Here is a 24,260-nt window from a genome sequence, read left to right on the forward strand (position 1 = left end):
TATGGAGCTAACGGACATATCCAAGTCCGACATCACAGCATTCCATCTTTGGGAATATTGGGACTTCATAAACGGATATGACTCGTATTGACATCACCAGGATGACACACGCACCTTAGCCAACGATATAAGCTCATCAGCTTATCTCAGCTTATCCTCCTTCACCCTCTACTGCCCAGGGCCATATCTGTTTAATTCCTACTTGGATACCATCACAGTGGCTCTTGGATCTGGTCAACCAGTCTCTCGTCCATTCAGACATTACGTTTACACTGCAGGCACAGTAGGATAGATCACTCATCCAAACAAAATGCTGCGAGTTGCAGTGGCTCTATCCAGAGCCCTTCCCAGGAGGACTGGATTGGTGTCGAAGACACTGCCGGCCGCTTGCATTGGGATCAACCACCTGCACACACATAGACCACTGCTTGCAAAGACAGGCACAGCTGAGGTGTCTTCCATCCTGGAGGAGAAAATCTTGGGAGCAGACATGTCCGCTGACCTGTTGGAGACAGGCCGTGTGCTGTCCATCGGTGATGGCATTGCCAGAGTGTATGGGCTCAGGAATGTCCAGGCAGAGGAGATGGTAGAATTCTCCTCTGGACTCAAGGGTATGTCTCTGAACTTGGAGCCTGACAACGTTGGTGTTGTGGTGTTCGGTAATGACAAGCTGATCAAGGAGGGTGACATTGTGAAGAGAACTGGCGCCATTGTGGATGTTCCTGTTGGTGAAGAGCTATTGGGCCGTGTAGTAGATGCTCTGGGGAATGCCATCGATGGGAAGGGTCCCCTAGGCGCCAGCACCCGTAGGCGTGTGGGCTTGAAGGCGCCTGGCATCATTCCCCGTATCTCTGTGAGAGAGCCCATGCAGACTGGCATCAAGGCTGTGGACAGCCTGGTGCCCATTGGTAGAGGTCAGCGTGAGCTGATCATTGGTGACAGGCAGACTGGCAAAACCGCCATTGCCATTGATACGATTATCAACCAGAAGCGCTTTAACGAAGGAACTGACGAGAAAAATAAGCTGTACTGTATCTATGTGGCCATCGGCCAGAAGAGATCCACTGTGGCTCAGCTGGTGAAGAGGCTGACTGACACTGACGCCATGAAGTACACAATCGTGGTCTCTGCCACCGCCTCTGACGCTGCTCCATTGCAGTACCTGGCCCCTTATGCTGGCTGCTCCATGGGAGAGTACTTCAGAGACAATGGAAAACACGCCCTGATCATCTATGACGACTTGTCCAAGCAGGCTGTTGCCTACCGTCAGATGTCTCTGCTGCTGCGTCGCCCCCCTGGTCGCGAGGCCTACCCCGGAGATGTGTTCTACCTGCATTCCCGTCTGCTGGAGAGAGCTGCCAAGATGAACGACAACTTTGGCGGTGGCTCCCTCACTGCCCTCCCTGTCATCGAGACCCAGGCCGGTGACGTGTCTGCCTACATCCCCACCAATGTGATCTCCATCACAGATGGACAGATCTTCTTGGAGACTGAGCTGTTCTACAAGGGTATCCGGCCAGCTATCAACGTGGGTCTGTCTGTGTCAAGAGTAGGTTCTGCTGCTCAGACCAGGGCCATGAAGCAGGTGGCTGGTACCATGAAGCTGGAGCTGGCCCAGTACCGTGAGGTTGCAGCCTTCGCCCAGTTTGGTTCTGACTTGGACGCTGCCACCCAGCAGCTCCTCAACAGGGGTGTTAGGCTCACTGAGCTACTCAAGCAGGGACAGTACTGCCCCATGGCCATCGAGGAGCAGGTAGCAATCATCTATGCTGGTGTCAGAGGTCACCTGGACAAGTTGGAGCCCAGCAAGATCACAAAGTTCGAGAAGGCTTTCCTTGCACACATCCTCAGCCAGCACCAGGATTTGCTTGCAACAATTAGGACTGATGGCAAGATCTCTGAGGAGACAGATGCTAAACTGAAGCACATTGTGTTGACCTTCCTGTCCAGTTTTGAGTAACTGCTAGCTAGCACTTACTGTCCTCAGGAGAAGGAGAAGAGAAGACTGCAGCCTGCACATCAGACGCCAGAGGTAGCCAGAGAGAAGAAGCTGGGAGAAGACCCGAGTCGACAAAGTTAAGCGAAGCACAGAGTTACGCTGATAAGGGTTGAGAATTGATCAACAGTATATGAGAGCTATTCTGATGTGTATGAAATATAATCTGAGCTATTGAAACTAAATGTATGCTATTGTGATCTGCTTTAATTGTTTGTGTTGTATGTATTGTCACTAGTAATATATGTAATGCAGGCCTAGTTGAAACTAAATGTATGTTATACTGCTGAAGTTATAAGCACTGCTAAGATGTTCTTATTGTAATAGTAAACAACAGATAACAGTTAGATCTGAATGTGTAACCATAGCTACTGTGTTAACTGTGTAAGCGGAGGGTTGTTAGGGAAGCTGTGTTATGGTAAACAATTGTAGGGATGCCCAAACATTTGTAGAGAGAGTCCCACTGTGACTTTAACAATGACATCATGTGTAAGTTGGTTGAATGTTCAAGGCCATATTATCTCTGTCTGTCAAGGTCAAGAAGGGCCTTGTACAGGCCCTTTATTCACCTATCTAAATTATATTATGTTATCAAGATACAGGATACAGACTGGTAGGGAGATTACTGCCAGGGACTTTTCTTTTCTTTTCTTTTAATCTTTGCAATCTGTAACAATTATTATGCTGTATGATTTATTGTTATCCTGTATCGCAGACCCCATTTAATAAATATTTTAATTCCTGCATTTAAAGACAAACCTGAATAGCGTTCTATTCTGTCACAATGGATTTTATCCATTATTTTCCTGGTTATAATGTAAAACAATAGTATTGTGAAACTTGTGGATACGCCTTAAAGGTTACCTTGACCAAAATAATACCTCCTCATGACCAAAAGGAACTTGGTTTGAAAAAATCACACCCTGTGTGAAGGAAGCGGTGCCTTTGATGAGCCCTGTATTGATGTTGTCATCAATATTTGTTTATGGGACAGACACACACCCGGACAGACACACACCCGGACAGACACACGGACACACGGACAAAGTCAGATATAGAGCGGTTGGCACCGCTAAAAAACAATGAGACAACCAACAGCTTAATCCAAAAAGACAAGAGCAGTTAATTGTGGTGATCTGTAAGCAATCCTGTTCGTTCACGGGTGTAGGATTGTTTAGAGGTTGAAAGGGAGGAACCATATATATATATATATATATATATATATATAAACATCTCTATAAAGGCCAAACACGCTTAGATTTCCGAAGAATAAACTTTTGTACCCCCCCGTCTCCCCCCCAACAAAGGGGACACAGACAGATGGGTATAAATTAAATATAGATAAAACTGCAAATCCCCATATTAGGAGTACCCTGATGTAATCAATATGAGGTTATAGTACTGACTTCATAGACTGGCCTGGACTCCATATTTGGCCATGCTGTGGCCTGTGGCCCATTGGCCCAGGCCTTGGCACACTGAACAGATTTCATGGTAAACTTACCTCGGGGCTTAATTTGATAAATATAAACCTCACCTTTGAATCCAGCGCAATATCAGCTTCTCACAGATATGTGACATATTTAAATATTCATAAAAACTTCCATTTTACAATTGCTATATCAAAGAAAATAACAATATTAGATAATTGAAACTTTCAGACATGATGTCTTCAAATGATACTTGATACATACCTAACAATCATTAAATATAACATTCCTTTGAAGAAAGTAAATCTCAGGAGGAACAGAGATGGGTGAGTGTAATCTGAGGCTTGGTAGAGTGTGACTGCTTGTCCACACAGAGTTTTTGATGTTTCATAGCAATCATGGAGTCATGATGACCCCTCAATATAGCTCTGTGTACAGTTATGCAATTAATTGTGCTTTTCACAGTGATTATCACTATTATTTATCCCCCATCCCAATTATAATGTCCCCTATTGGCACCTTCTTTCTCTTGTGTCTTAGAATAAAAGACTGGTTTGACTAACTTAACATTTAAACATTAGATGTGACTAAATGTCACTAAATTTACAGAATCCTGCTCTATGGTATAGGACACAAACCCAGGGATCAGCTGTTTCATGTGCGTTTCTTTTCTTTATGATTTATGACTTATGATTTTTATTGGTATTTTCAAAATTCACAATTCTTACACAGATATTTCAGAAGAAAAACAATCACAACAACTATGATCCACCCATGTTTTTGTTTCATTGAAAAAAACTTTAAAAAAAACTCTGCCAATGTAAATGTAAAACAGACAGATAAAATGACTAGTTAAGATGATAGACTGCCCACAGTGTGTTCAGTGGGTGTCCTTGCTGGTGACAGCTGGGCAGGCGGGCTTCTCTGGACAACACTCATCCATCAAATCACAGCCCCATCCTCTCTACCTTTTTGTGCAGACTGAGAGAGGCCAAGATGAATAGATGGCTACTATGCAGCTCTGTCTGTTTATGACTGGGTGGTGGCCCAAAGGTTAGAGAAACAGGCTGACTGGAAAGTCACAAATTCACATTCTCAGCTGAGCTGGTTGATATCATCTGGCCAGGGAACAGAATCAGTGTGAAGGTGACCTGAGCCCACTCACCACTCCAGCAGAGCTGCTGTGCCTATAGTAATATTGACATACTGTTACATGTGTACTAAAGAATCTCAGCACGACTTGAAATGTGTTTTAAGTGACTTCTGTCACTTGTCATTTATTTAAAAATACATTTACTTAATCACATATTATGTGAAGTGTTTGGTTAGTATTTTTTATTTTTTTAGTGTTTTAGTGGTTCCCTGTAAATGTAGATTTAGTATATCTTTCAATAGGTAGAGTCTGTGTGGTTCCTTATTGAAGTGTGTACCTAAATAGGTGACAGGTTGTCTGAGTGGTTCTGGAATCCTTCTAAAGTGATATAGTAACGTTTTGTTCTTGCTATTTTCTTGTATTGTTATATTTTGATCTTGCCTGAATCTAGCTTAATCTTAATTAGTTTAATATTGTGTTATTTTTCTTTTGTTGATCTGTTTTTTCATGTAAAGCACTTTGGGCTTGGGATTTGATGTCATGAAAGGTGCTATATAAATGAAGTTTATTATTATTATCGTTACACGTTTTGCTATGAACCTATGCACTATTCTGACATCGACGGAAGACAGAAAAAAATCTCTCTTCAAATGTGTCCTTTTTCAAGGCTACAGCCAAATTTCATATATCTGAAATTAAAGACACATGGAAATAGTGAGATTTTGGTTAATAAATGTCTTTATTTGGCTTTGAGAGAAGAACATCACTGCATGAGACAGCAGCACATACAGTCACAGTTTTATAGCAGAACGGTCTTGTAAAGTGTCAGAGCTCCTCATCCACCCCAGAAAAAAGTGAAATGCGGGTGAAAATGCAGTTTATAGTTTCAGTTAAGGCAAAATTTATTTTTACATTTTGTAACACTCAACAAGCAAAATAATCTATCCCATCCCCAGATATTCAGGCTCCTGGAGTCAGACCATGCATTCATGCCCATTGATTGATTCATTTGTCAATAAAAGCTTGGGGAGTGAAAAAGGAAACGTAAATTATAAAAGCCTTCTACAGTGTGCGATATATTTTTGGATCTATGTGTGTTACTGTATGCGAGTTTACAAAACGTAAGCTTAAGAATGACAGGTAATTTTATTGCAGGATCCTAGAGTTCATTTACAAATGCTTGGAATGCCTGTTTTCAAAAGTTCTGTTTGGTAAACATGACCAGATGTCTCTTTCTACCCATCTCCTCATATTCTAGCTTTCCCCTGTCTTGTATGCTCCCATTTGTCTTGTACTCTTCCATTATTCTATTTCCCAAGCAGCTCCGTCTTTTTCAGCCCTTCCTACTACATTATGCACCTGTCCTTATGCAGCCCTTAATAGATTTCATGTCATTTATTATCAACCTATCTACAGTATAAACTCTCTTACCCTCCTCGTGCAAGGCAGGCCAGGGGTTGTGAGTATTTTTTTTCCACCAGACTGCAGAGACAGTGAGGGTGATGATAAGGGGGTTTGGGGGCTAGGAGGAGTGTGTACGGAATAGGGGTTCGGTGTGGAGGGGGTTAGGTGGGGTTCTGGTGATAATAGCCCTTACAATGCAGCGCCGTACATACGCCGTATGTGACCAGTGGCATCTAAACCACCCCCTGCCACCTGCAGTCTGGATGGAGTGTCCTTCACTGTCACCAACAGCTGCCCTGCTCGCTGACTGCAACCAATTCTCTTCCTCTCTCTGACTGACACACTGAAACGTTCTAAATACACTATTACAGCAGATAAACTAAGAGACAGTTGTCTGACAATATGTAAAATGGCTGGTAATGACCAAATATAAGGCTTTCACTAATAATGGAGGTAGAAGGTGGCCAAGCATGGGTTTGTAGACAAGTATTCAATGCTGGCAGGTTAGTTCGGGGAACATCCAGCTCATCGATAAGTGAATCAATCCATAGGGGTATCCATATACTTCAAAAAATAATTATGTGATACAAAGCAGCATTTAAAACTACATTGTTTTCTTTCCCGGTGCGAAATTCCCCAGAGAGGAGCTGCAGCATCACGTGCTCCTCTAATAACAGAAAATAGAGGCCCCTCCTATTTTAAAATATACAATTTCTCTGAGTTGCCATTCTTGCCATGCTATGACTTTACATTGACAAAAAGAGGGACAGAGCGAGCAATGGAGGTGAATGGCTTGGCAAAATCGTACATTTCCTTATGTCATGGTGTTACGGCATGAATGAAAGAGGGGAAGTGCAAAGCATTCACCTGCTATGAGATATGTATCAACACATCATTTGCACTCATGAGAGGGATGAAGGTGGGCTTTCTTCTGACTTTTGTTTTCTGGCAGCCTTAACATTCAGGAATTTGCAGACAGAGCCGATTCTACAATAAAATCCCTCGTTACAGTACTTTCCAACCTTTATGTAGAATAGCACCGGAAAGTTGGACTTGTAAAGTTGTCTCTTATGCTTTGCACCTGTGCGTTCATCTAAAAGTGTGTGTGTGCAATAGCAGAAAAAGGCCTGCCAGGGAATGCCTGAAGAGTGGTTGTTAAGGTTAAGAGAGAGTTGACATGTTACAACATTGGAGGACTGACAGCAAAAGGAAAGAGATTGTATCACCTCTTTTTCCCCAAACTCCTCCCCCCTTCTGTGGTAAATAAGTCCAACCCACTCCCCGCCACAGCACAGAAATCATACATTGTCTGTTTTGTCAGGAACGAATGATGTTACAATCTTTCCATCTAGTGTAATTTCTCCAAAATTGAGGCATATCCCTCTTAGCCACTAGTAACTTGTCTCTCAGTATTCCGCAATTGGCCACAATTTAGGTTTCTTTTTTTCAATTGCACATTTTGACCATTAATGGCACATTTACTGTAGATTATAGGCTTAAGACATTCCTGACTCAGAAACCATCTTGGATTTATAAGGCATTCTGTTCCATCCTGGCATCATATCTTTCATGTCCCTCATGCCTCATGTATACGATGAAAAACCATGAGAGAAGCTATTGAGCACCCAGGCATGAAATATCACTGGTCATGATACATCTCACATTACTCTGTTACTTGGTTCTATCTACTAATCTGGTCAGTCTCTATGTTAGAGTGAAAAAGCACGGAAAGTGTGTGGCATCTGGAGTGAGAGGATGTGTGCATGTTTGAACGATACTTTGTGTGTGTGTGTGTGTGTGTGTGTGTGTGTGTGTGTGTGTGTGTGTGTGTGTCTGTGTGTGTGTGTGTGTGTGTGTGTGTGTGTGTGTGTGTGTGTGTGTGTGTGTGTGTGTGTGTGTGTGTGTGTGTGTGTGTGTGTGTGTGTGTGTGCGTGCGTGCGTCTGCGTGTGTGCGTGCGTGCGTGCGTGCGTGTGTGTGTGCGTGCGTGCGTGTGTGTGTATGTGTGAGAGACAAAGATCATGTGTACGGAGACATGGTAATTTACCCATGAAAATTAGTGTGTGAATTGTTGTGATGAGCAGGGCATTGTTGGTGATGGAGATAATGATGATGATGACAAGGATGAGGATGATGATGGTGACATTTTAACACAAGCAGTTTAGCTCTTGCTGGTCTTGCCGGACACGTCTCCCTTCTTCTTATCCTTCTCTTTCTCCTTCTGCTGTTTGTCATCTTCTTCCTGATCTTCTTCCTCCTCCTCTCCCTCTCCCTCCTCCTCTCCCTCTCCCTCTCCTTCCTCCTTGTCATCTCCCTCCTCGCCATCCTCTCCCTCCTCCTCCTCTCCCTCATTCTCCTCGTTCTCCTCATCATCATCCTTGTCCTCCTCCTCCTCTTCTTCCTCTGGCTTGGCGCTGGACTTCCTGTACGCTCCCAGGGTGTAGCTGCGGCTCGACGAATAGGAGAAGCCGGGGTAGCTGGAATGGAGCATGGCTCCACCCACTGTGCTCAGACGACACTCCTCTCCCTCCAGCAGTTTCCTGTGAAGATGGAGAGAGAGAGAGAGAGAGAGAGAGAGAGAGAGAGAGAGAGAGAGAGATAAATTGTGGTTAAGTTTAGGATTGAGACAGAGAGAGGTAGAGTAAGAAATAGAGAGAAATTATATAGATAGATAGAAACAGAGTTAAGAAGACAGAGTCTCAGATTTAACAGTCCAGATTTTGTCAGTGTACACCGTCAAATACTCAGTGTTAATTTATCCCACTCTCAGAGTTAAAGTAACCATTTATTTCACAGTGTAGGAATCCTTAAGGCAGTGGATTCAGACCTGTAGGCAGCGATCTCGATGTCCAGGGCCATCTTCACATTGAGCAGGTCCTGGTACTCACGCAGGTGACGTGACATCTCTCCCTTGGTGCTGCGTAGAGCACCTTCCAGGTGCTGGATGTTATCCTACATACACACATGAAAACACACACACACGAAAACACACACACACACACACACACACACACACACACACACACACACACACACACACACACACACACACACACATGCGCACATCCATTAAAGACGGGGTGCTGTGATTTTCAGTGATTCCCCCCCCCACCTAAAACATAATCATCAGGTATTATGGTTATACTAGGAGGAAGATTTTTTTCAAAAAAGTGTACAGAAATTGTTAAAATTATGTTTTTATGTGGACACGCCTCCAGTTCATTAAGTATACCTGGTTCTCACCTTAGTACCTCCTCCACCACCTTAGCACCACCCACCTGTCCGAGTCCCTCCTCCTCCTCATGCCCACACCTGTTGTGTTATGATAATGAGGGGGAGGGTATATTTTTACTATGTCACTAAAGCGCTGTTTCTCTATTGGCACGTTTGACCCTCAAGGTTTCAGCCTCCAGGTAGAAACTCAAAATAGTCAGAGAAGACATAAAACACCATAAAAACACCACCAGGGGGCTTAATGAAGTTCTATCAACCTCATAGACATGAAAAACAGAAAAAGTGCAAAACCATGGCACCTCTTTAAGGTACAGAGACATGTTGTATTGTGAATAGTGATGAAAATACAGTATATGTCAGTGTACCATACACCATCCTGACTATCATAAATACCATCTGAAATATAAAGCATCTATATTTGGCTTCTGCCACTGAACAGGTGTTATAATGTATTAAACTCATAAGAGACCGACCTGTAACCACACATTTACAGTAGTTCAAGGCTACTTGAACTACTCATGACAATCATGAGATCATGTTTGTCATCTTAAGGGCATCCCACAGGCCACATACCTGCATCTCTCCAATCTCGTTGTTGTGGCGATCCTCCATCTCGGCGATCTGCCTCTCCAAGGCCTCATTGTGACCTCTGAGTGCATCGATCTCTAGGGTGCGTGACTGCACCTGCCTGCGGTACTCGCTCAACTCTTCCTTGGAATGTTTGATCTGGTCCTGGTTGCGGGCGGCCGCCTCGGTCACGTTAGCGAACTTAGAGCGGTACCAGTCTTCAGCCTGCACCTGGTTCTTGGCTGACAGGGTCTCGTACTGAGCTCGGATGTCTTTCAGGGCCATTGACAGGTCCGGTTTGCTCATGTCCCTTTCCATCTCCACAGAGACCTGGAAGTGAGACAAACCGAGGTAAAGAGGAGAGGGGTAATTGTGTGAATGATGGTTGAGATTTGATACATTTGCGTGATGCATTTTTTGCTTGTAGATCTGCTATTTTGGGCATATGTTCACCCCAGAATAGGAATGCTTGGGTTCAAGCACATGGCAGAATTTGCCACTACACCACTGTGCAGCATTAGACTAAATAATGCTCAAGATTTGTTATCATTTTATCCATTTTTTCCATTCTGTCACAGAAGAAATCTTCCGGAAAATAGGTTAAAACATCTCTACATCAATGTGCCTTAGACTTGGAATGAAACTTAAAATGTTTAATAGAAATGGAGTTGTTTTTCATTCATTTTAATGTTTTATAAAACAGTCACAGAAAGGGTGACCGAATGTTGCATTAGGCCTACACTATAAATATATATATACCATGTATTACATTGGTCTTTTGTTCTCTATGTGCACTGCTTTCCCTGCACTCTCACTTTACTTGAATTCCCTTTTTGCTCATTGACCAGAATGCCATTATTTCAGATGTCCTTGTTAAAAGGATCCCTGGCTAATAAACCTTATATGCCATGTTACATTTGTAAATAGATAACAATGTTTAAACATTTTAAAGAACAAAACAAAAAAAACATGTATGTGTATGAGTCCTGCTGTGTTGCAGCAAGTGAGGTGTAATGCTGAGAGGTTGTGAATTGATTGCTGACACTGTCAGTCTTCTCTCTCCCTTTCTCTCTACTGGTCTCTCTCTCTCTCTCACTCTGGGCTGCCAATAGCTTACATAGCAATACTATTACAGAGAAAAAACATCATTAGCACACTCCATGACATTCAATGTAAGGCATTCTCAAGATGGGTTTGAAAATGTTAGCCAATTTCACACACATAATTAAGGTGTTTATGTTTGGCTTATATAATATTCTTGTTTAGTGATTTAAAAAAACTCCCTGAAATGTACCTTGGTTTATGTTTCATTAGTTCAATTGAACCCTTAAGTGCCTTGAGGGACTAATTGAAGTCAATAATTCAATGATATTGACAACTTGAAAGAACAGTTTTCTCATTCTGTTTGTCTGCTGTGCCAGCAGAAAGTGTGTGTGTGTGTGTGTGTGTGTGTGTGTGTGTGTGTGTGTGTGTGTGTGTGTGTGTGTGTGTGTGTGTGTGTGTGTGTGTGTGTGTGTGTGTGTGTGTGTGTGTGTGTGTGTGTGTGTGTGTGTGTGTGTGTGTGTGTGTGTGTGCCTGCATGCGTGAGTGCGTGCGTGCGTGCGTGCGTGTGTGTGTGTGTGTGTGTGTGTTTGAGAGAGAGAGAGAGCACGTTTGTGTGTGCACTACCCTTGTAGTTTCCAGAACACAAACTGCCAAACTTTTTCCAGAAGTCTGTCAAAGAAAGCCACCACAGTAAAGGGTTTAAAATGGTAAAGGGTCCATATGAGTCAAACCGTAGCCCCACAGAGTGCTTTGCACTGACTAGCCTTGTCCCGCACTAAGACCACACCCCAACATTATGCGCTAGTTCTCCGCATCTCTCTCTCTCTCTTTCTCTCTCTACCACTTTCCAGCCCACCCCCTCCCATAGGCTACTCTCCTGCAAACAGACTATCCTCCTCACACACGTACATCACCTGCCTGCATGCTTGCATAACAGCTGCAACACCCACAACTCAAACAGCAAGTTGTAAACATAAATATTGTGTGGGACTCACTCTGTGACATAGCACAGTGGTTCTCAACCTGTGGGTCGGGATCCCCAGGGGGGTCCCCACATTATTTTTGGGGGGTCCCCAGGTGACAGTAAAGTGACAAAAAAAAAATTAAAGAAAGAAAAGAAAAAAGACCATTATTGCATCAAAAGTAGGCTAATCAACAAACTATACTATAAAAACTGGTCAAACATTGGCCAAATTGTCAAATGATATAAGAAAGAGGCAAAAGGGGCAAAGATTTTGAAAATAGTCGATCTACAAGCCCACAACGCCTAGCAAGGTGAGCAGTTGTGAGCTTGTAGATCTGCTATTTTCACAATATTTATCTGTTGAACCCAGTCAAACTAAATGTAACGCCTCAACTCCTAATTCCATATGTTTATCAGGGCTATGGGGGTCCCCAGTTCAAATATGATTCTTTTGGGGGGCCACGGCCTGAAAAGGTTGAGAACTACTGACGTCGCAGACAAGATTAGCCAATTTAGATTAGACAGCTCTGTGGTGCTGAAACAGTTCGGGGGCGGGGCAGAAGGGACAGCTCCGTGGTGCTGAAACGGAACTGCAGTGTCATAAATTCTCCCAGCTGCCACTAATCGCAATGCGCAGTATCTGTCGACGCATAACGTGTGAATAAACTTGACTCCCATACAGTCAGACATCAAATGTAGCTATATAACAAAGCTGAAATATTAGCTATAACTCCATTATGACAACACTAGCGACAACAATTGCAATACATTCCCAAACAGAACAGGATGGGGGTATTGCAACATGAAAGGCTGATTGGCAATAAGACCGTAGACTGCATGTCATGCATGTAAACGAATCACAACAGTAAAATAAATATTAGTAATCACAGTGACGAGATGAGCGTTAATGGACGCAACAAAACTGTATAGCCTAAATGTATTGTGTATAACCATATAACTTGTATTGCTGGGAATGGGATAAGTGATACAGAGAGGTATTGTTAGGATGTGTGGCACAGTGAGAGGTTAACAGGTATACAATGTAGCCTACTGATATGTGGTTAACAGGCATAAATGTATACTGATATGCGGTTAACAGGTATAATATGTGGTTAACAGTTGTAACCAGTACCTGTGTGGCTTGCAGAGAAGCCTGTAACTCCTGCAGCTCCTCCTCGTGAACTTTCCTGAGGAAGGCGATCTCGTCCAGCAGTGACTCCACTTTCTTCTCCAGCTCCAGCCTTGCCAGCGTGGCGTCGTCCACGTCCTTGCGGTAGCCCTTCAGGGAGTTCTCCGCCTCTTCACGGAGCCTCGCTTCCTCCTCCAGCTTGTCCTTCACGTGGTCCAGCGTCTCGTTCATCTGCACACAGTCCAGGTGCATCTGGCTCTTCTCGTGGGTCAGCTCCTCCACGCGCGCCCGCAGCTCGCGGATCTCCTGCTCGTACAGGTCGTGCAGGCGGGACGGCTCGTTGTGGCGCTGTCGCAGCAAGGTGACTTCGGCCTCCAGGACCTTGTTCTGCTGCTCCAGGTTGTGCACCTTGTCGATGAAGGAGACAAAGCGGTCATTCAGACCCTGCAGCTGCTCTTTCTCGTTGGTGCGGATGATTTTCAGCTCATTCGTGACGGCCGTGGACTGCGTCAGGTCCACGGAGTCCGGCACGGAGGAGAAGCTGCGTCCCGCTCCCACTTTGCGGTAGCTGGACGATGTGTGCATGGACGGAGAGCCATAGGCGCGGTGGCCGCTGGAGGAGCGGTAAGCCCCCGAGTGGCGAGAGGGGCTGCTGCCCAGGGACATGCGTCCCGTCCGGGGGGCATCTCCGAAGATCTTCCGGTAAGAACTGCTGGAGTACATGTCGCCGGAGTACATGCTTCAATCAGAAGTGAAATGGTGACCAGTCCGTTCTCACTGCTCTGTGGTGTGAGTGTGTGTGGAGTTTGGGAGTGTGGGAGAGAGAAAGTGAGATGCGAGTGGTCTGGCTAAGTCAGGTGTTTTTATAGTGATGGTGGCGGCGCATCATTTGACGCAGGGACAACAGGAGATGGGGAAACCTGCAAGCTCCTGCAAAAACCTTCATTCCCAAGGGGCCACGAAGTCACTCATGCAGCTCCTCGCCCTGCTTGTAGCCTCCGCAACGCATCCTCACCCACCCAATGCCTTAACATCATTTAATTAAGAGGACAGTTTAAACCTTTGCCTATGTGTCTTTAAACTTGTAAAGGCTATTGTTCCGAGCTTCCATAAAGCTGCAAATTATTGGTGCTATGACCAATATGCTCTGATATTAATGATTTACACGTCATGAATAAAAATCACATGATCAAAGAAAGTTAAAGTGGGGGCTGCATAGGCTACACCCTATGGTGGTGGTGGTGGTGGTGAAGCACCAGAATAAAACAAACTTGGCACACCGTTGTATACAATTATTCAATGATAATGTTTTAAAGGTTGAACGCTGGCATGTTAACACTGTACACCTTGTTGTGCAGTATTATGTTGTCTTTGCTGTCCCAGCAGAATGACAGGATCGATGTAGGCCTAAAGACCTGTGCGCTAGAGGGTGTGTGTGTGTGTGTGTGTGTGTGTGTGTGTGTGTGTGTGTGTGTGTGTGTGTGTGTGTGTGTGTGTGTGTGTGTGTGTGTGTGTGTGTGTGTGTGTGTGTTGATGCTGCAGTCTGCATACTTCCAATCCAGACCTCTGCAATATCGGAATACGGGATGAGACAGTCAGAGATACACTGAGGTCTTATTCTGTGAGTCCCACTCCCTATACCGATGAAACGTAAATGGGCATATGAACCAGTTATTGTTTGGCGAATTGTTTATTATGTAAACAGATTTGACCTATAGCCTAGTCCAACAACAAAAAGCATAGGTCTATATAGTAGGCTACTGTGACAAAGTCTAATCAGTGTCCAGTGAGATGTATAGCTATAGCAAATTATCTTTAAACACAACTAACAACACAAACTATCAGTTTATTGTGTTTATTATGGTGATCACTTTCACCAAATCATGCAGGTGGAAACAATGCAAACGTGTGTGTGCGTGTGTGTGTGTGTGTGTGTGTGTGTGTGTGTGTGTGTGTGTGTGTGTGTGTGCGTGCGTGCGTGCGTGCGTGCGTGCGTGCGTGCGTGTGTGCGTGCCTGCGTGTGCGTGCCTGGTGCGTGTGTGCGTGCCTGCGTGTGCGTGCCTGGTGCGTGTGTGTGTGCGTGTGTGTGTGTGTGTGTGTGTGTGTGTGTGTGTGTGTGTGTGTGTGTGTGTGTGTGTGTGTGTGTGTGTGTGTGTGTGTGTGTGTGTGTGTGTGTGTGTGTGTGTGTGTGTGTGTGTGTGTGTGTGTGTGTGTGTGTGTGTGTGTGTGGTTGTGGGTGTGGGTGTGTGTGTGTGTGGTGTATTGTGCTGCGGCAAGCAGTCTCCCCATCTCCTCGTTCTGGCCCTGGCTCCATGCCAGTAGGACAAGGACCACGCCCCTGTAAAGGATAAAACGCCCATGCCGTCAGTGGACTGCAGGTTTTTTCTCACCGTTCAGTCAGCACATCCAGGCATTAAAACATCAAACAAGGCGTCTCCCCAGCTCTTCATCTTCAGCTTGTCTGGACAACACGGACATGGACTTAAATTATCAAACACGCCAACTGATCCCAACTCAGAACTCAGGAAGCACCTTATATTGTCGAGTAGGAGATTCAATTTGTTTTCAAATTGGTGCAAGTCAGCCGAGATAAAGAAAATGATCAAAACACAGAGTCATTGAAATGCAGAAATAATAATAATAAGGGTAATAATAATAATAATAATGATAATATCATTATGTTTTATGAACTGAAATTAACAGGAAGGTCTGTCTGTCTATCTATCTATCTATCTATCTATCTATCTATCTATCTATCTATCTATCTATCTATCTATCTATCTATCTCTCTCTCTCTCTCTCTCTCTCTCTCTCTCTCTCTCTCTCTCTCTCTCTCTCTCTCTCTCTCTCTCTCTATCTATCTATCTATCTATCTCTCTGTCTCTCTGTCTCTCTCTCTCTCTCTCTCTCTCTCTCTCTCTCTCTCTCTCTCTCTCTCTCTCTCTCTCTCTCTCTCTCTCTCTCTATCTATCTATCTATTGATCTATCGATCTATCGATCTATCTATCTATCTATCTCAGGGTTTCTCAAAGTGTGGTGCCTTGACGCAACGCAAGTCCATGGGGTGCCTCAGAATACTTTGATATATGTCTTGTATATTTTTGTCTTTAAATGAATTGAATACACAGGACCACAATGGAAACAAGTCCTTAGGGCTCTTGCAAAACTCTCATGATTTTCGACAAGGGCAGAGCAGTGGTGTACTCACTGTACTGTACTTAAGTACTACATTTTTTGAGGATTTGTTTTACTCAACTGGAGTGTTTCCAATGTTCAATACCTTTACTTCTACTCCACTACATCTCAGAGGCAAATGTTGTACTTTTTACTCCACTATACTTATTTGACAACTTTAGTTACTAGTTATTTTGTAGATTTAGATTATTATTACATAACATACTTTAACCACTTCAGCCCTGCATACTTAGGCTATTTGAAAATAGCCTATCTGCTATTTTTAAAGCATTTTTATACGTTTGGAAACTTGTGAAATGGGACATTATGCAAAATGAGTACTTTTACTTTCAGTACTTATATGTATATTTCAATGCGAATACTTTTGTACTTTTTCTCAAGTACATTTTGAATACCGGACTTTTATTTGTAACAGAGTGTTTCTACATTGTGGTTTTGGTACGAGTAGACTTCTTCCAAGACTGGACATGGGAAATGTTTCTGCGAGATTGAGATTACCTCGTTATTACCTTGCCATGCACTTAAATAATATTGCCAAGCCTTAACTTATGACTTATGTATTTAAAAATGTATGTTTTTGATATAGCCATGTTGTTTATGAATTGAGATGACTTTGTTATTACCTTGCCATGAATTTAAATATGTATTGCCAAGCCTTGAATTATGACTTGTGTATGTATTTAAAAATGTATTTATTTGTAAGATGTGGAAATTCAATAAAATACTTTAAAAACAGGAAATGTGTCTGCGATGAGCCCTGCCGATGCAGTGAGCGTGTTATATTGCGTTTTCTCCAGCGCAATGGAGGGCGCTGTGACAAAAAGCGCACCGGAAGCCTCGTCAGTATTTTACGACAACGAAACGACAACAAGAACACGACGAACACAACACGAAAGAAGTGAACCTCTGCTAAGCAGTGTTAGCTGGAATTGTGCTTATTTAAGTCCCCAAATCTATATTTTTTTCACTTTATTGTTTGAATTTATTTCCAATACTCATTTCCTGCGAAAATGGGTAGGAGTCGGAGCAGAAGTCCGGCAAGACGAGGTAAAGAACTAAATAGCTAATGATGTCGCTAACAACCTGGGCTAACAGCTAACAGTGTTTTGCTAACGCAGTTCAGATAATGGTAGTAAAATAAGTAAACACCCTGGAATTGAGTTGCCGTGGGGGGAATTAGGCCACGTCGAAACCGAGTGTCAGTTTTTGTGAAACTCTTCACGTGTTGTGGTCCAACCAGAATTTAATTCTCGTGATACAGTCATGTTTCAGGGCTAGTGATATGTATACCTTATTTGTGAGTTTTTGCCTAAATACGTGCATGCATTATTAGCAGTGTTGTAACTAAGTACATTTACTGTACTTAAGTACATTTTTGAGGATTTGTTTTTACTTTACTGGAGTATTTCCCATTTTCTGTACTTTTACTTCTACTCCACTACATCTCAGAGGCAAATATTGTAATTTTACTCAACTACAATTAATTGAAAACTTTAGTTACTAGTTACTTTGCAGATATAAATTATTACATCATAAAACGTACATTAACCACTTTAGCCCTATTTTATACCAAGGCTATTTGAAAATAGCCGATCTACAAGTTAACAACGCGTCGCGAGCTTGTAGATCTGCTATTTTCAAACTTTTGTCCGGTCACAGGGGTCTCTCCAGCTCTATAGTAAACAGAATATAGTAAATTTTCAGGTAGTTGACAACATTTAAGCCAATCAGGAGAGAGCACTGAAAATGCATTTTCTGTTCAATAAAGAGCTGGAGAGACATGGGAGACTTCTTTTACTGAACAAACACTCTTTAGCAATGAGTACTATCATATAGAGCTATTTAACACTTATTTTAACAAAAGTAAATCACTTACCCTACCTTTAAGTAAAACATGTGAATACTTTTTCCACCACTGATTATTAGGTAAATTAATATGTATTATGTCTGTCTGCAGAGAGACGACGTTCTCGCTCCACTTCCAGGGACCGCGAGCGAAGGCGCAGGGAGAGGGAGCGTTCCCGTTCACGAGACCGGGACAGGCGAAGGAGCCGCTCGCGCTCCCCTCACAGGAGACGTTCTAGGTGAGACGAGAGAGTGGATGAAACGTTTTCAGACTAGAGTTATTTAAGACCAACTGGAATGAATATCACACTTTTAGAGCATATCCGTAGTCATAATGTTGAAAATATTCAATTGTTTGACTGTGTCTTTCTTTTTATTATCATATTTATTACATCTTAAGTCCCTCAAAGTCCAATCTTAATGACTTCCTGTCAAACTAAAATGTAATTTGTGATTACATCTAGGTCTGGACTAGCCCCTTTCGGAACCCTGTATATCTTTTTAGTATTTGGGATGATGGGTTCCGAAAGTGGCTAGGTTAGCCCCTTTCAGAACCCTGTAACCGTTTCGTATTTGGATGTCATCCCAAATACAAAAACTGTAAACAGGGTTCCGAAAGGGGCTAGGGCTAGGTCTGGACCAATTTCAAGCATTAATGATGACAAGCATCATACAATTCATTTAGGAATTATACATTTTTTCATTTCATTTATTTCTTGAATTGACAATGTACAATTGATTCAATGAATGAAATGTTACACCCCTAGGGTGTATGTATGTTTGAGTATAGGTGCTTTGTGAGGAAGAGAGAGAGGGACAGTAGCAGGCAGGTCAGGCATAAATCACAAACGAATTAAAGCAAACATATACTGTATATATGTTTTAATAGGGATAATTATGATATACTAGACCAAGCGTCCCCCCTGCGGCCGGTCCCCACACACACACACACACACACACACACACACACACACACACACACACACACACACACACACACACACACACACACAACCGTTCAAAATGTTTCACTTCACAAATTTAGATTCTTATGAAGAAGATTGCCTTGCAAGCATTACTTTTATGATCGGTATTAACTTAGTCATAGGCTACAATAAAGTTGCCCTTTGGCTCTGTACTTGGTCTGCTCTTTTTTCCCTCTACACAAACCTCTGAGCAGATCTACAAGCTCACAGATCTACAACCGGCGTTGTAAGCTTGTAGATTGGCTATAAGGTTTAAGTGGTTAATATAAAAAAAGAGTTCCTATCACACAGAGATTTGGCTGCTCCCCCTGTAGTAACTCTGAGGACCCCCTAGGGGTCCCGGACTCCCTGTTGAAGACCCCTGTCTTAGAGTAATGCATCTAAATTAAATTTTAAAGGTACAACTAGTAAGGTTCGTGCATTTGTGGAATGAGCAACACAGCTAACCGTGTGGGTAGCGCGCCCCAAAAAAATTGCCAAATGCAGGATCGTGCTTTTGTCGAATGTGCGATCCTGTCAAGTTGTACCTCGTTGTAAAGGTGGCTAATCAGGCTTTCCAACGATGTAAAATATGTACATGTAAAGTAAATATCAACTGGTATTATTGAAGGGGAGAAATAATGGACCGAAATAAAGTTTCAGAACCACATTTATAAAGAAACAATTGCTGTTTTCCTTCCTTTAACCCATTTTGGGCGTGAACCCCTATTTGTAACTACCTCTCAGGACGGGAACCCCTTTTGGGATTCTTGTTCCTATGTACAGTATATAGCAACATACATTTCTCATTTTTGAATAAATATTTGAAGTTTTTCAGAAAACTTAGGTCAGGATCTAGAAGGCGTTTTTAGAATCGGCCTCAGGTCTAAATGGTTTAAAGAAATCTGTATAAACCGAGCTGTCACCCAAAAAGTTAGGTTTGACCCAAACCGTGGATTTTGAGAATCATTGCATCTGTAATGTAAATCCTATAATATATTTTCAAATACTAGTATGAGATTACGGTGTGGTACGATCAGGATGTCTCTCACCTGTTTTTCTTGATGATATTTGATAGGGAATTTTCCAGTTATTACCATTTGCAGTCCACATGCACTGCGCGCACACACATAGCCTAGAGAGCATGCCAACCAGTCAACAAGTTAATGCATGTGCCAGGTGCGAGTTACAAATACAGCCATAATTTGCAGATTGTGACAGTTCGAGCCAAGAGGTGCCTGGGACTGGTCCGGATAGCCATTAATTAGCCTGTGAGGCCCTAGTTACTCCCTTTCTCCATCTCTCACTTTGGTTTTGCAGACAGAGAACCCTTTGTTTGTCCACATTCTTGTATTAAAGTATAATTATGTTCATTATTACTTTTGTATTGTATGTGTTATTTAGTAATAATGAATTCTGACTACAGACTGTTAGTGCCTTGTTCGCTGCTAATGCCAAGGCCACCTGATGATTTAGGCCCATAAAGATGAAAAGAGGCAACCCTCCCTATACCATGCCCCCCTCCATTTTGTTCTCCCTTGGGAGGGGCGAGAATGCCTGAAAAGTTTTCTGTATTCCTGTTCATGTTGTCTTCATCTCAGCTAGGGCTGACATCAGTACAGCATCTGTGTACACGTATCAATAAAACTCCAGAAAGACAGTTCTTGCTTATTGTTTATTTCTCAGTACAGTTCTAGTGTCAATACAAAATAGCCACATCACCCTCCCTCCAACAATCTGTGTGTCCTCTGTGCAGGTCTCCTCCTCGCAGAGCACGCTCTTCCTCCTCCCTTTCCCCTTCGAGGACAAAAGACGGGAAAGAAGGGAAAGACAAGGCAGCGAAGCCAATTCAGATCTCAGGTGATTAAATGAATAGTGAACTGTATTGAAGGGCCTGTCATTTGTTTTTGCAACTTCCTTTTTTACTGTAATTACTGATTACTCTGGTACTGACCCATAGGAAATAACGTGGTCCAATCCATCACTTAACTAGTCTCTCAAGCCAGACAATTCTTACACAATCTTCAAATGCTACAGAGTCTGTAATTTTACACCCCTTAAATGTTCCACACAGGAACCAGTTATCTTTTTGTTATTTCTGTTCACGAACATATTTGGGATGCTCTGATATATCGGTGAGGATTGATGGGGACGGCGATTCGATCGGTGCCTTCGAAATTACCATCTGAAACATTATACTTTGAGTGAATTAGATTTACAGTAGGACTTATTTACTCTACTGCAAAGGCGAAATGAACGTTTGGGGGATTCGGTATTTTCTATGTTTTTTTCAGAGCTCCAGTTTTACTGTTTGGTAATTGTGTGAGCCAACTGTCTGTCTCAAGAGACTATTATTTCACTTAATCACACAATTTTGTATAGCACATATACAGTATATACTGCATAACACATACATAAAATGCATTACCATGCGCTCAACTATACATTTGATTGATTGATTGAATACTTTATTAGACAGAAATGTAAACTGCATGGAGGTACAGTAAGACATTTAGGCTAAAAAGATGAGACAAAGAAAGTCCTGGGGACTCCATTGTGGTACTATGTATTCAATTCATCAACATGGCATAGAATATTAACACATTAACACATGTCATCAACAATTACAACCAACTATATATACACAAAGGGAAAACGGCGGCAGTGAATGACGCCACCTATCGGTGGGAAATAAAATCTACCTCCCCTGTGGTCTTCTGATAAAAATTGTTTTATCAAAGGAGGAAAAGGAGAAAAAATAAACATGTAAAAGGAAATACAATCAGAAATTATACAAATGAGGAACAAAATCACTGAACAAACATGAACACATTTTAGATAGATCTGACATGTTTCTGTTTATAAAAGACAAATCTAGTTTTCTATACTTGGATTTTTCACACCATGTACCAGAATAGAAAATTAGCAGTAGTCTGGGTCCTCCTCAGTATTAACAGCTGAGAACCAATATTATAATTCTAAACAAATTCTGAAGAAAAATGCCTTTTAATAGTACATTAAAATTGTACCTTTTTAACAGAGGAAGATATGGAAGGTAAAACGGAAGAAGAGATCGAGATGATGAAAATAATGGGATTTGGCGGCTTTAACACCACAAAGGTAAGAATACCATATTTAAGTGTCTGACGATATACATGCACCCACCAGAGGGTGCAGTTTGTCCATGTTGATTCTCTTTGATTAGCTGATTTAAACAGCATATCATTTAGTTGTTGTTTTGTTATCAATTTGCAACATGACTTGTTTTATTTGGAGCATTAATAAATGCAGTCTTTTTCAATCAATTAAGTCTGGATGACCATATTGTGTGAGCATGAAACTTTGGGTTAAAAAAGGCCATCTCACCCAGGCTAGTTGTGAACAGTGAATCATTTCTAAATATCACTAGGTAATGTGTATTGACTAAAACAGTAAAATCTAACCTATCTAACCCATGTGAATCGTGCCAGTATTTGATTCAATTTGCTAACTTAATTGCATGTTTTTATTTTATTGTGCACAATTGAAGGATAAATATTTAATGATTTAACTTTGATTAGTCTTTTGCAACCATGTGATTTCATATGTGATAGTAATAGACAATAATCCTGTTTTCAAACAGGGTAGGAAGACTGATGGATCAGTCAATGCACATGCTATCAACGTATCCCAGAAGAGAAAATACAGGTATGAATCCATTGTTGTCTTCCAACTTTTTGACACTAAATATGAGCAATTCTCAATATCAGCCTCTATTCTGGCAACCAATCACCTCCGCAGGTGTTTCTACGCAGGGATCTCGGCTCTCCCATTGGTGGTCGATGATGTAATGTAATGTGTGTTGCAAGGGTAACACTGATGTAATGTTCTTTTATATATTTAATTTTTTTTCCTACCACAGGCAGTATATGAATAGAAAAGGTGGATTCAACAGACCACTGGACTTCATTGCTTGAACGGAGGAATGAGTCGCATAATACTTCAGAAATAAACCTTTGATAGCTTCTCCTCATGAAAGTGTTTGGTTTTGTGCTATTTTTTTTTTTATGTCACGAAAACGCTTGTATATACAGTACATTACAGCTGAACACAACGATGTAAATATTTTGCTTTAGAGGAAAGCCACAGGCATTGTAAAGGGTTCTGAAACTCACCTGATGTTATTCCATCAACAGCATGCAGGGATCTGTATTTTGTTGTTATATTCAAATAAAGTTTTAAATTTCTGTACCTTGAATCCTGTTCATGACTGAACACAATATTTGTAAACACCAGCATTGCTGAATGCAATATCATGCTTTGCAAGAACATTTTTATATGTATTCTTTCATGTCATATACAGTACATCCATCCCTATCCCTTAACAATTCTAATTTACACCCAGGACAGGAGTGGGTATAGATAGAAACATGACAATTATTTCAGTTTGTCCTCGCCTAGCACAAGCCTGCTAAATATGACTCAGTCAGTTCTTTTTGCATGCATTTAATTTTCTCTATATGCGTATTTATGCCTAGTAATGTGTTGCGTCACACCCTATACTTAGTCGTACTATAACATTCTAATGTTACTTTTATTTTCTTGTTAGATTCTGTAAAAAGCCATAATTTACAAGAATAACATGTCATTTTTGAAGCAATGGGCATTAGGCATAGGCCTGAAAATATGTTCTACCGGATTGGCGAAACGAGACTCGCCAATCGAAAGACAGCATGTGAATTGGGCCAATCTTAAGCCTCGAAATAAGGCAAACAACACCACGAAAGCCAATCACGGCGATACACCGCGAAACAGCATGGCAATAAAGGCGTGGCTTTTCGGTAAAACAGAGGCGGTGTCACGGCAGCTCGTGGGAGGACGTTGGCAAATCACTATCAAGTTCTTGAGAATCCAACCAATGATGGCACGCCAATAACCTTGTGCGGAAATACCGTCCATTACGGCTTCGCACGGTAACCAATTGCAACCGTAGATTAGAACCAAGATGGCCGAACAAGGAGCGCAGTTGCAATCGACGCCAAACCTCTCGGTTTGATCGACCGCTCAAACGTCCAATAGAAACGTTGCTTTTTATTTCCAGTACCCAATCATATCGCGGTACAATCTTTATGGCAAGTACAGTAGCGAGCTGTCAGTGTTGCCATGTCTGCTGATTATAAGCAACGTTGGGCTTGTTTCTATGTAAAGTCGCTTGTAAATATTGGTGGTTGCGGTTTTTTGGGCTTGTTTCTTATTTGGGCTTTTTTGCTAATGTTGTTCAAACCAGTGGCTCTCAAAACATTTTCATGCCAAGGACCCCCAAATTAATATGTATTTGTCCGCAGGCTGCAAACCTTTTGTGCCAGAGACCCCATACCATAGTTGTGTAAATGTATTAAAATGATTTTTAAAAAGTT

General features: G+C 42.1%; 3 protein-coding genes across 4 annotated transcripts; 2 read left to right on the forward strand and 1 right to left on the reverse strand.

Annotated features, from left to right (window-relative positions):
• Positions 1-310: 310 nt before the first annotated feature.
• On the forward strand, positions 311-1,962 carry LOC311044065 (ATP synthase subunit alpha, mitochondrial-like; the record flags this gene model as incomplete). Its single annotated transcript, XM_084055486.1, has 1 exon — positions 311-1,962. The coding sequence occupies one exon, from the start codon at positions 311-313 to the stop codon at positions 1,958-1,960; it is 1,650 nt and encodes a 549-aa protein (XP_083911612.1). The 3' UTR covers positions 1,961-1,962.
• Positions 1,963-8,082: 6,120 nt separating this feature from the next.
• Positions 8,083-13,831, reverse strand: neff1 (neuronal intermediate filament family member 1; the record flags this gene model as incomplete). The annotated part of the gene is given in 9 exon segments (XM_084054473.1): positions 8,083-8,461; positions 8,749-8,873; positions 9,729-10,052; positions 12,863-13,602; positions 13,605-13,650; positions 13,653-13,712; positions 13,716-13,770; positions 13,772-13,804; positions 13,806-13,831. Coding segments are annotated over 9 exon segments (1,788 nt in total).
• Positions 13,832-16,921: 3,090 nt separating this feature from the next.
• On the forward strand, positions 16,922-23,094 carry snrnp27 (small nuclear ribonucleoprotein 27 (U4/U6.U5)). 2 transcript variants are annotated; one of them, XM_084055927.1, is made up of 6 exons: positions 16,922-17,101; positions 18,012-18,138; positions 20,621-20,724; positions 21,905-21,984; positions 22,487-22,551; positions 22,766-23,094. In XM_084055927.1, the coding sequence occupies exons 1-6, from the start codon at positions 17,065-17,067 to the stop codon at positions 22,818-22,820; spliced, it is 468 nt and encodes a 155-aa protein (XP_083912053.1). In that variant the 5' UTR covers positions 16,922-17,064; the 3' UTR covers positions 22,821-23,094. The 2 variants fall into 2 exon arrangements, with proteins under 2 accessions (XP_083912053.1, XP_083912052.1); XM_084055926.1 differs by having other exon boundaries at positions 16,922-17,100; positions 18,008-18,138.
• Positions 23,095-24,260: the final 1,166 nt, after the last annotated feature.

Source organism: Gymnoscopelus microlampas, assembly GCF_963454915.1.
Source record: "Gymnoscopelus microlampas genome assembly, chromosome: 4".
Classification (NCBI taxonomy): Eukaryota; Metazoa; Chordata; class Actinopteri; order Myctophiformes; family Myctophidae; genus Gymnoscopelus; species Gymnoscopelus microlampas.

Coding starts and splice junctions, on each gene's coding strand:
- snrnp27 (XM_084055926.1), top strand. CDS start 17,065: ATGGGTAGGAGTCGGAGCAGAAGTCCGGCAAGACGA. Junction 18,139..20,620: donor CCTCACAGGAGACGTTCTAG/GTGAGACGAGAG, acceptor TCCTCTGTGCAG/GTCTCCTCCTCGCAGAGCAC. Junction 22,552..22,765: donor TCCCAGAAGAGAAAATACAG/GTATGAATCCAT, acceptor TTCCTACCACAG/GCAGTATATGAATAGAAAAG.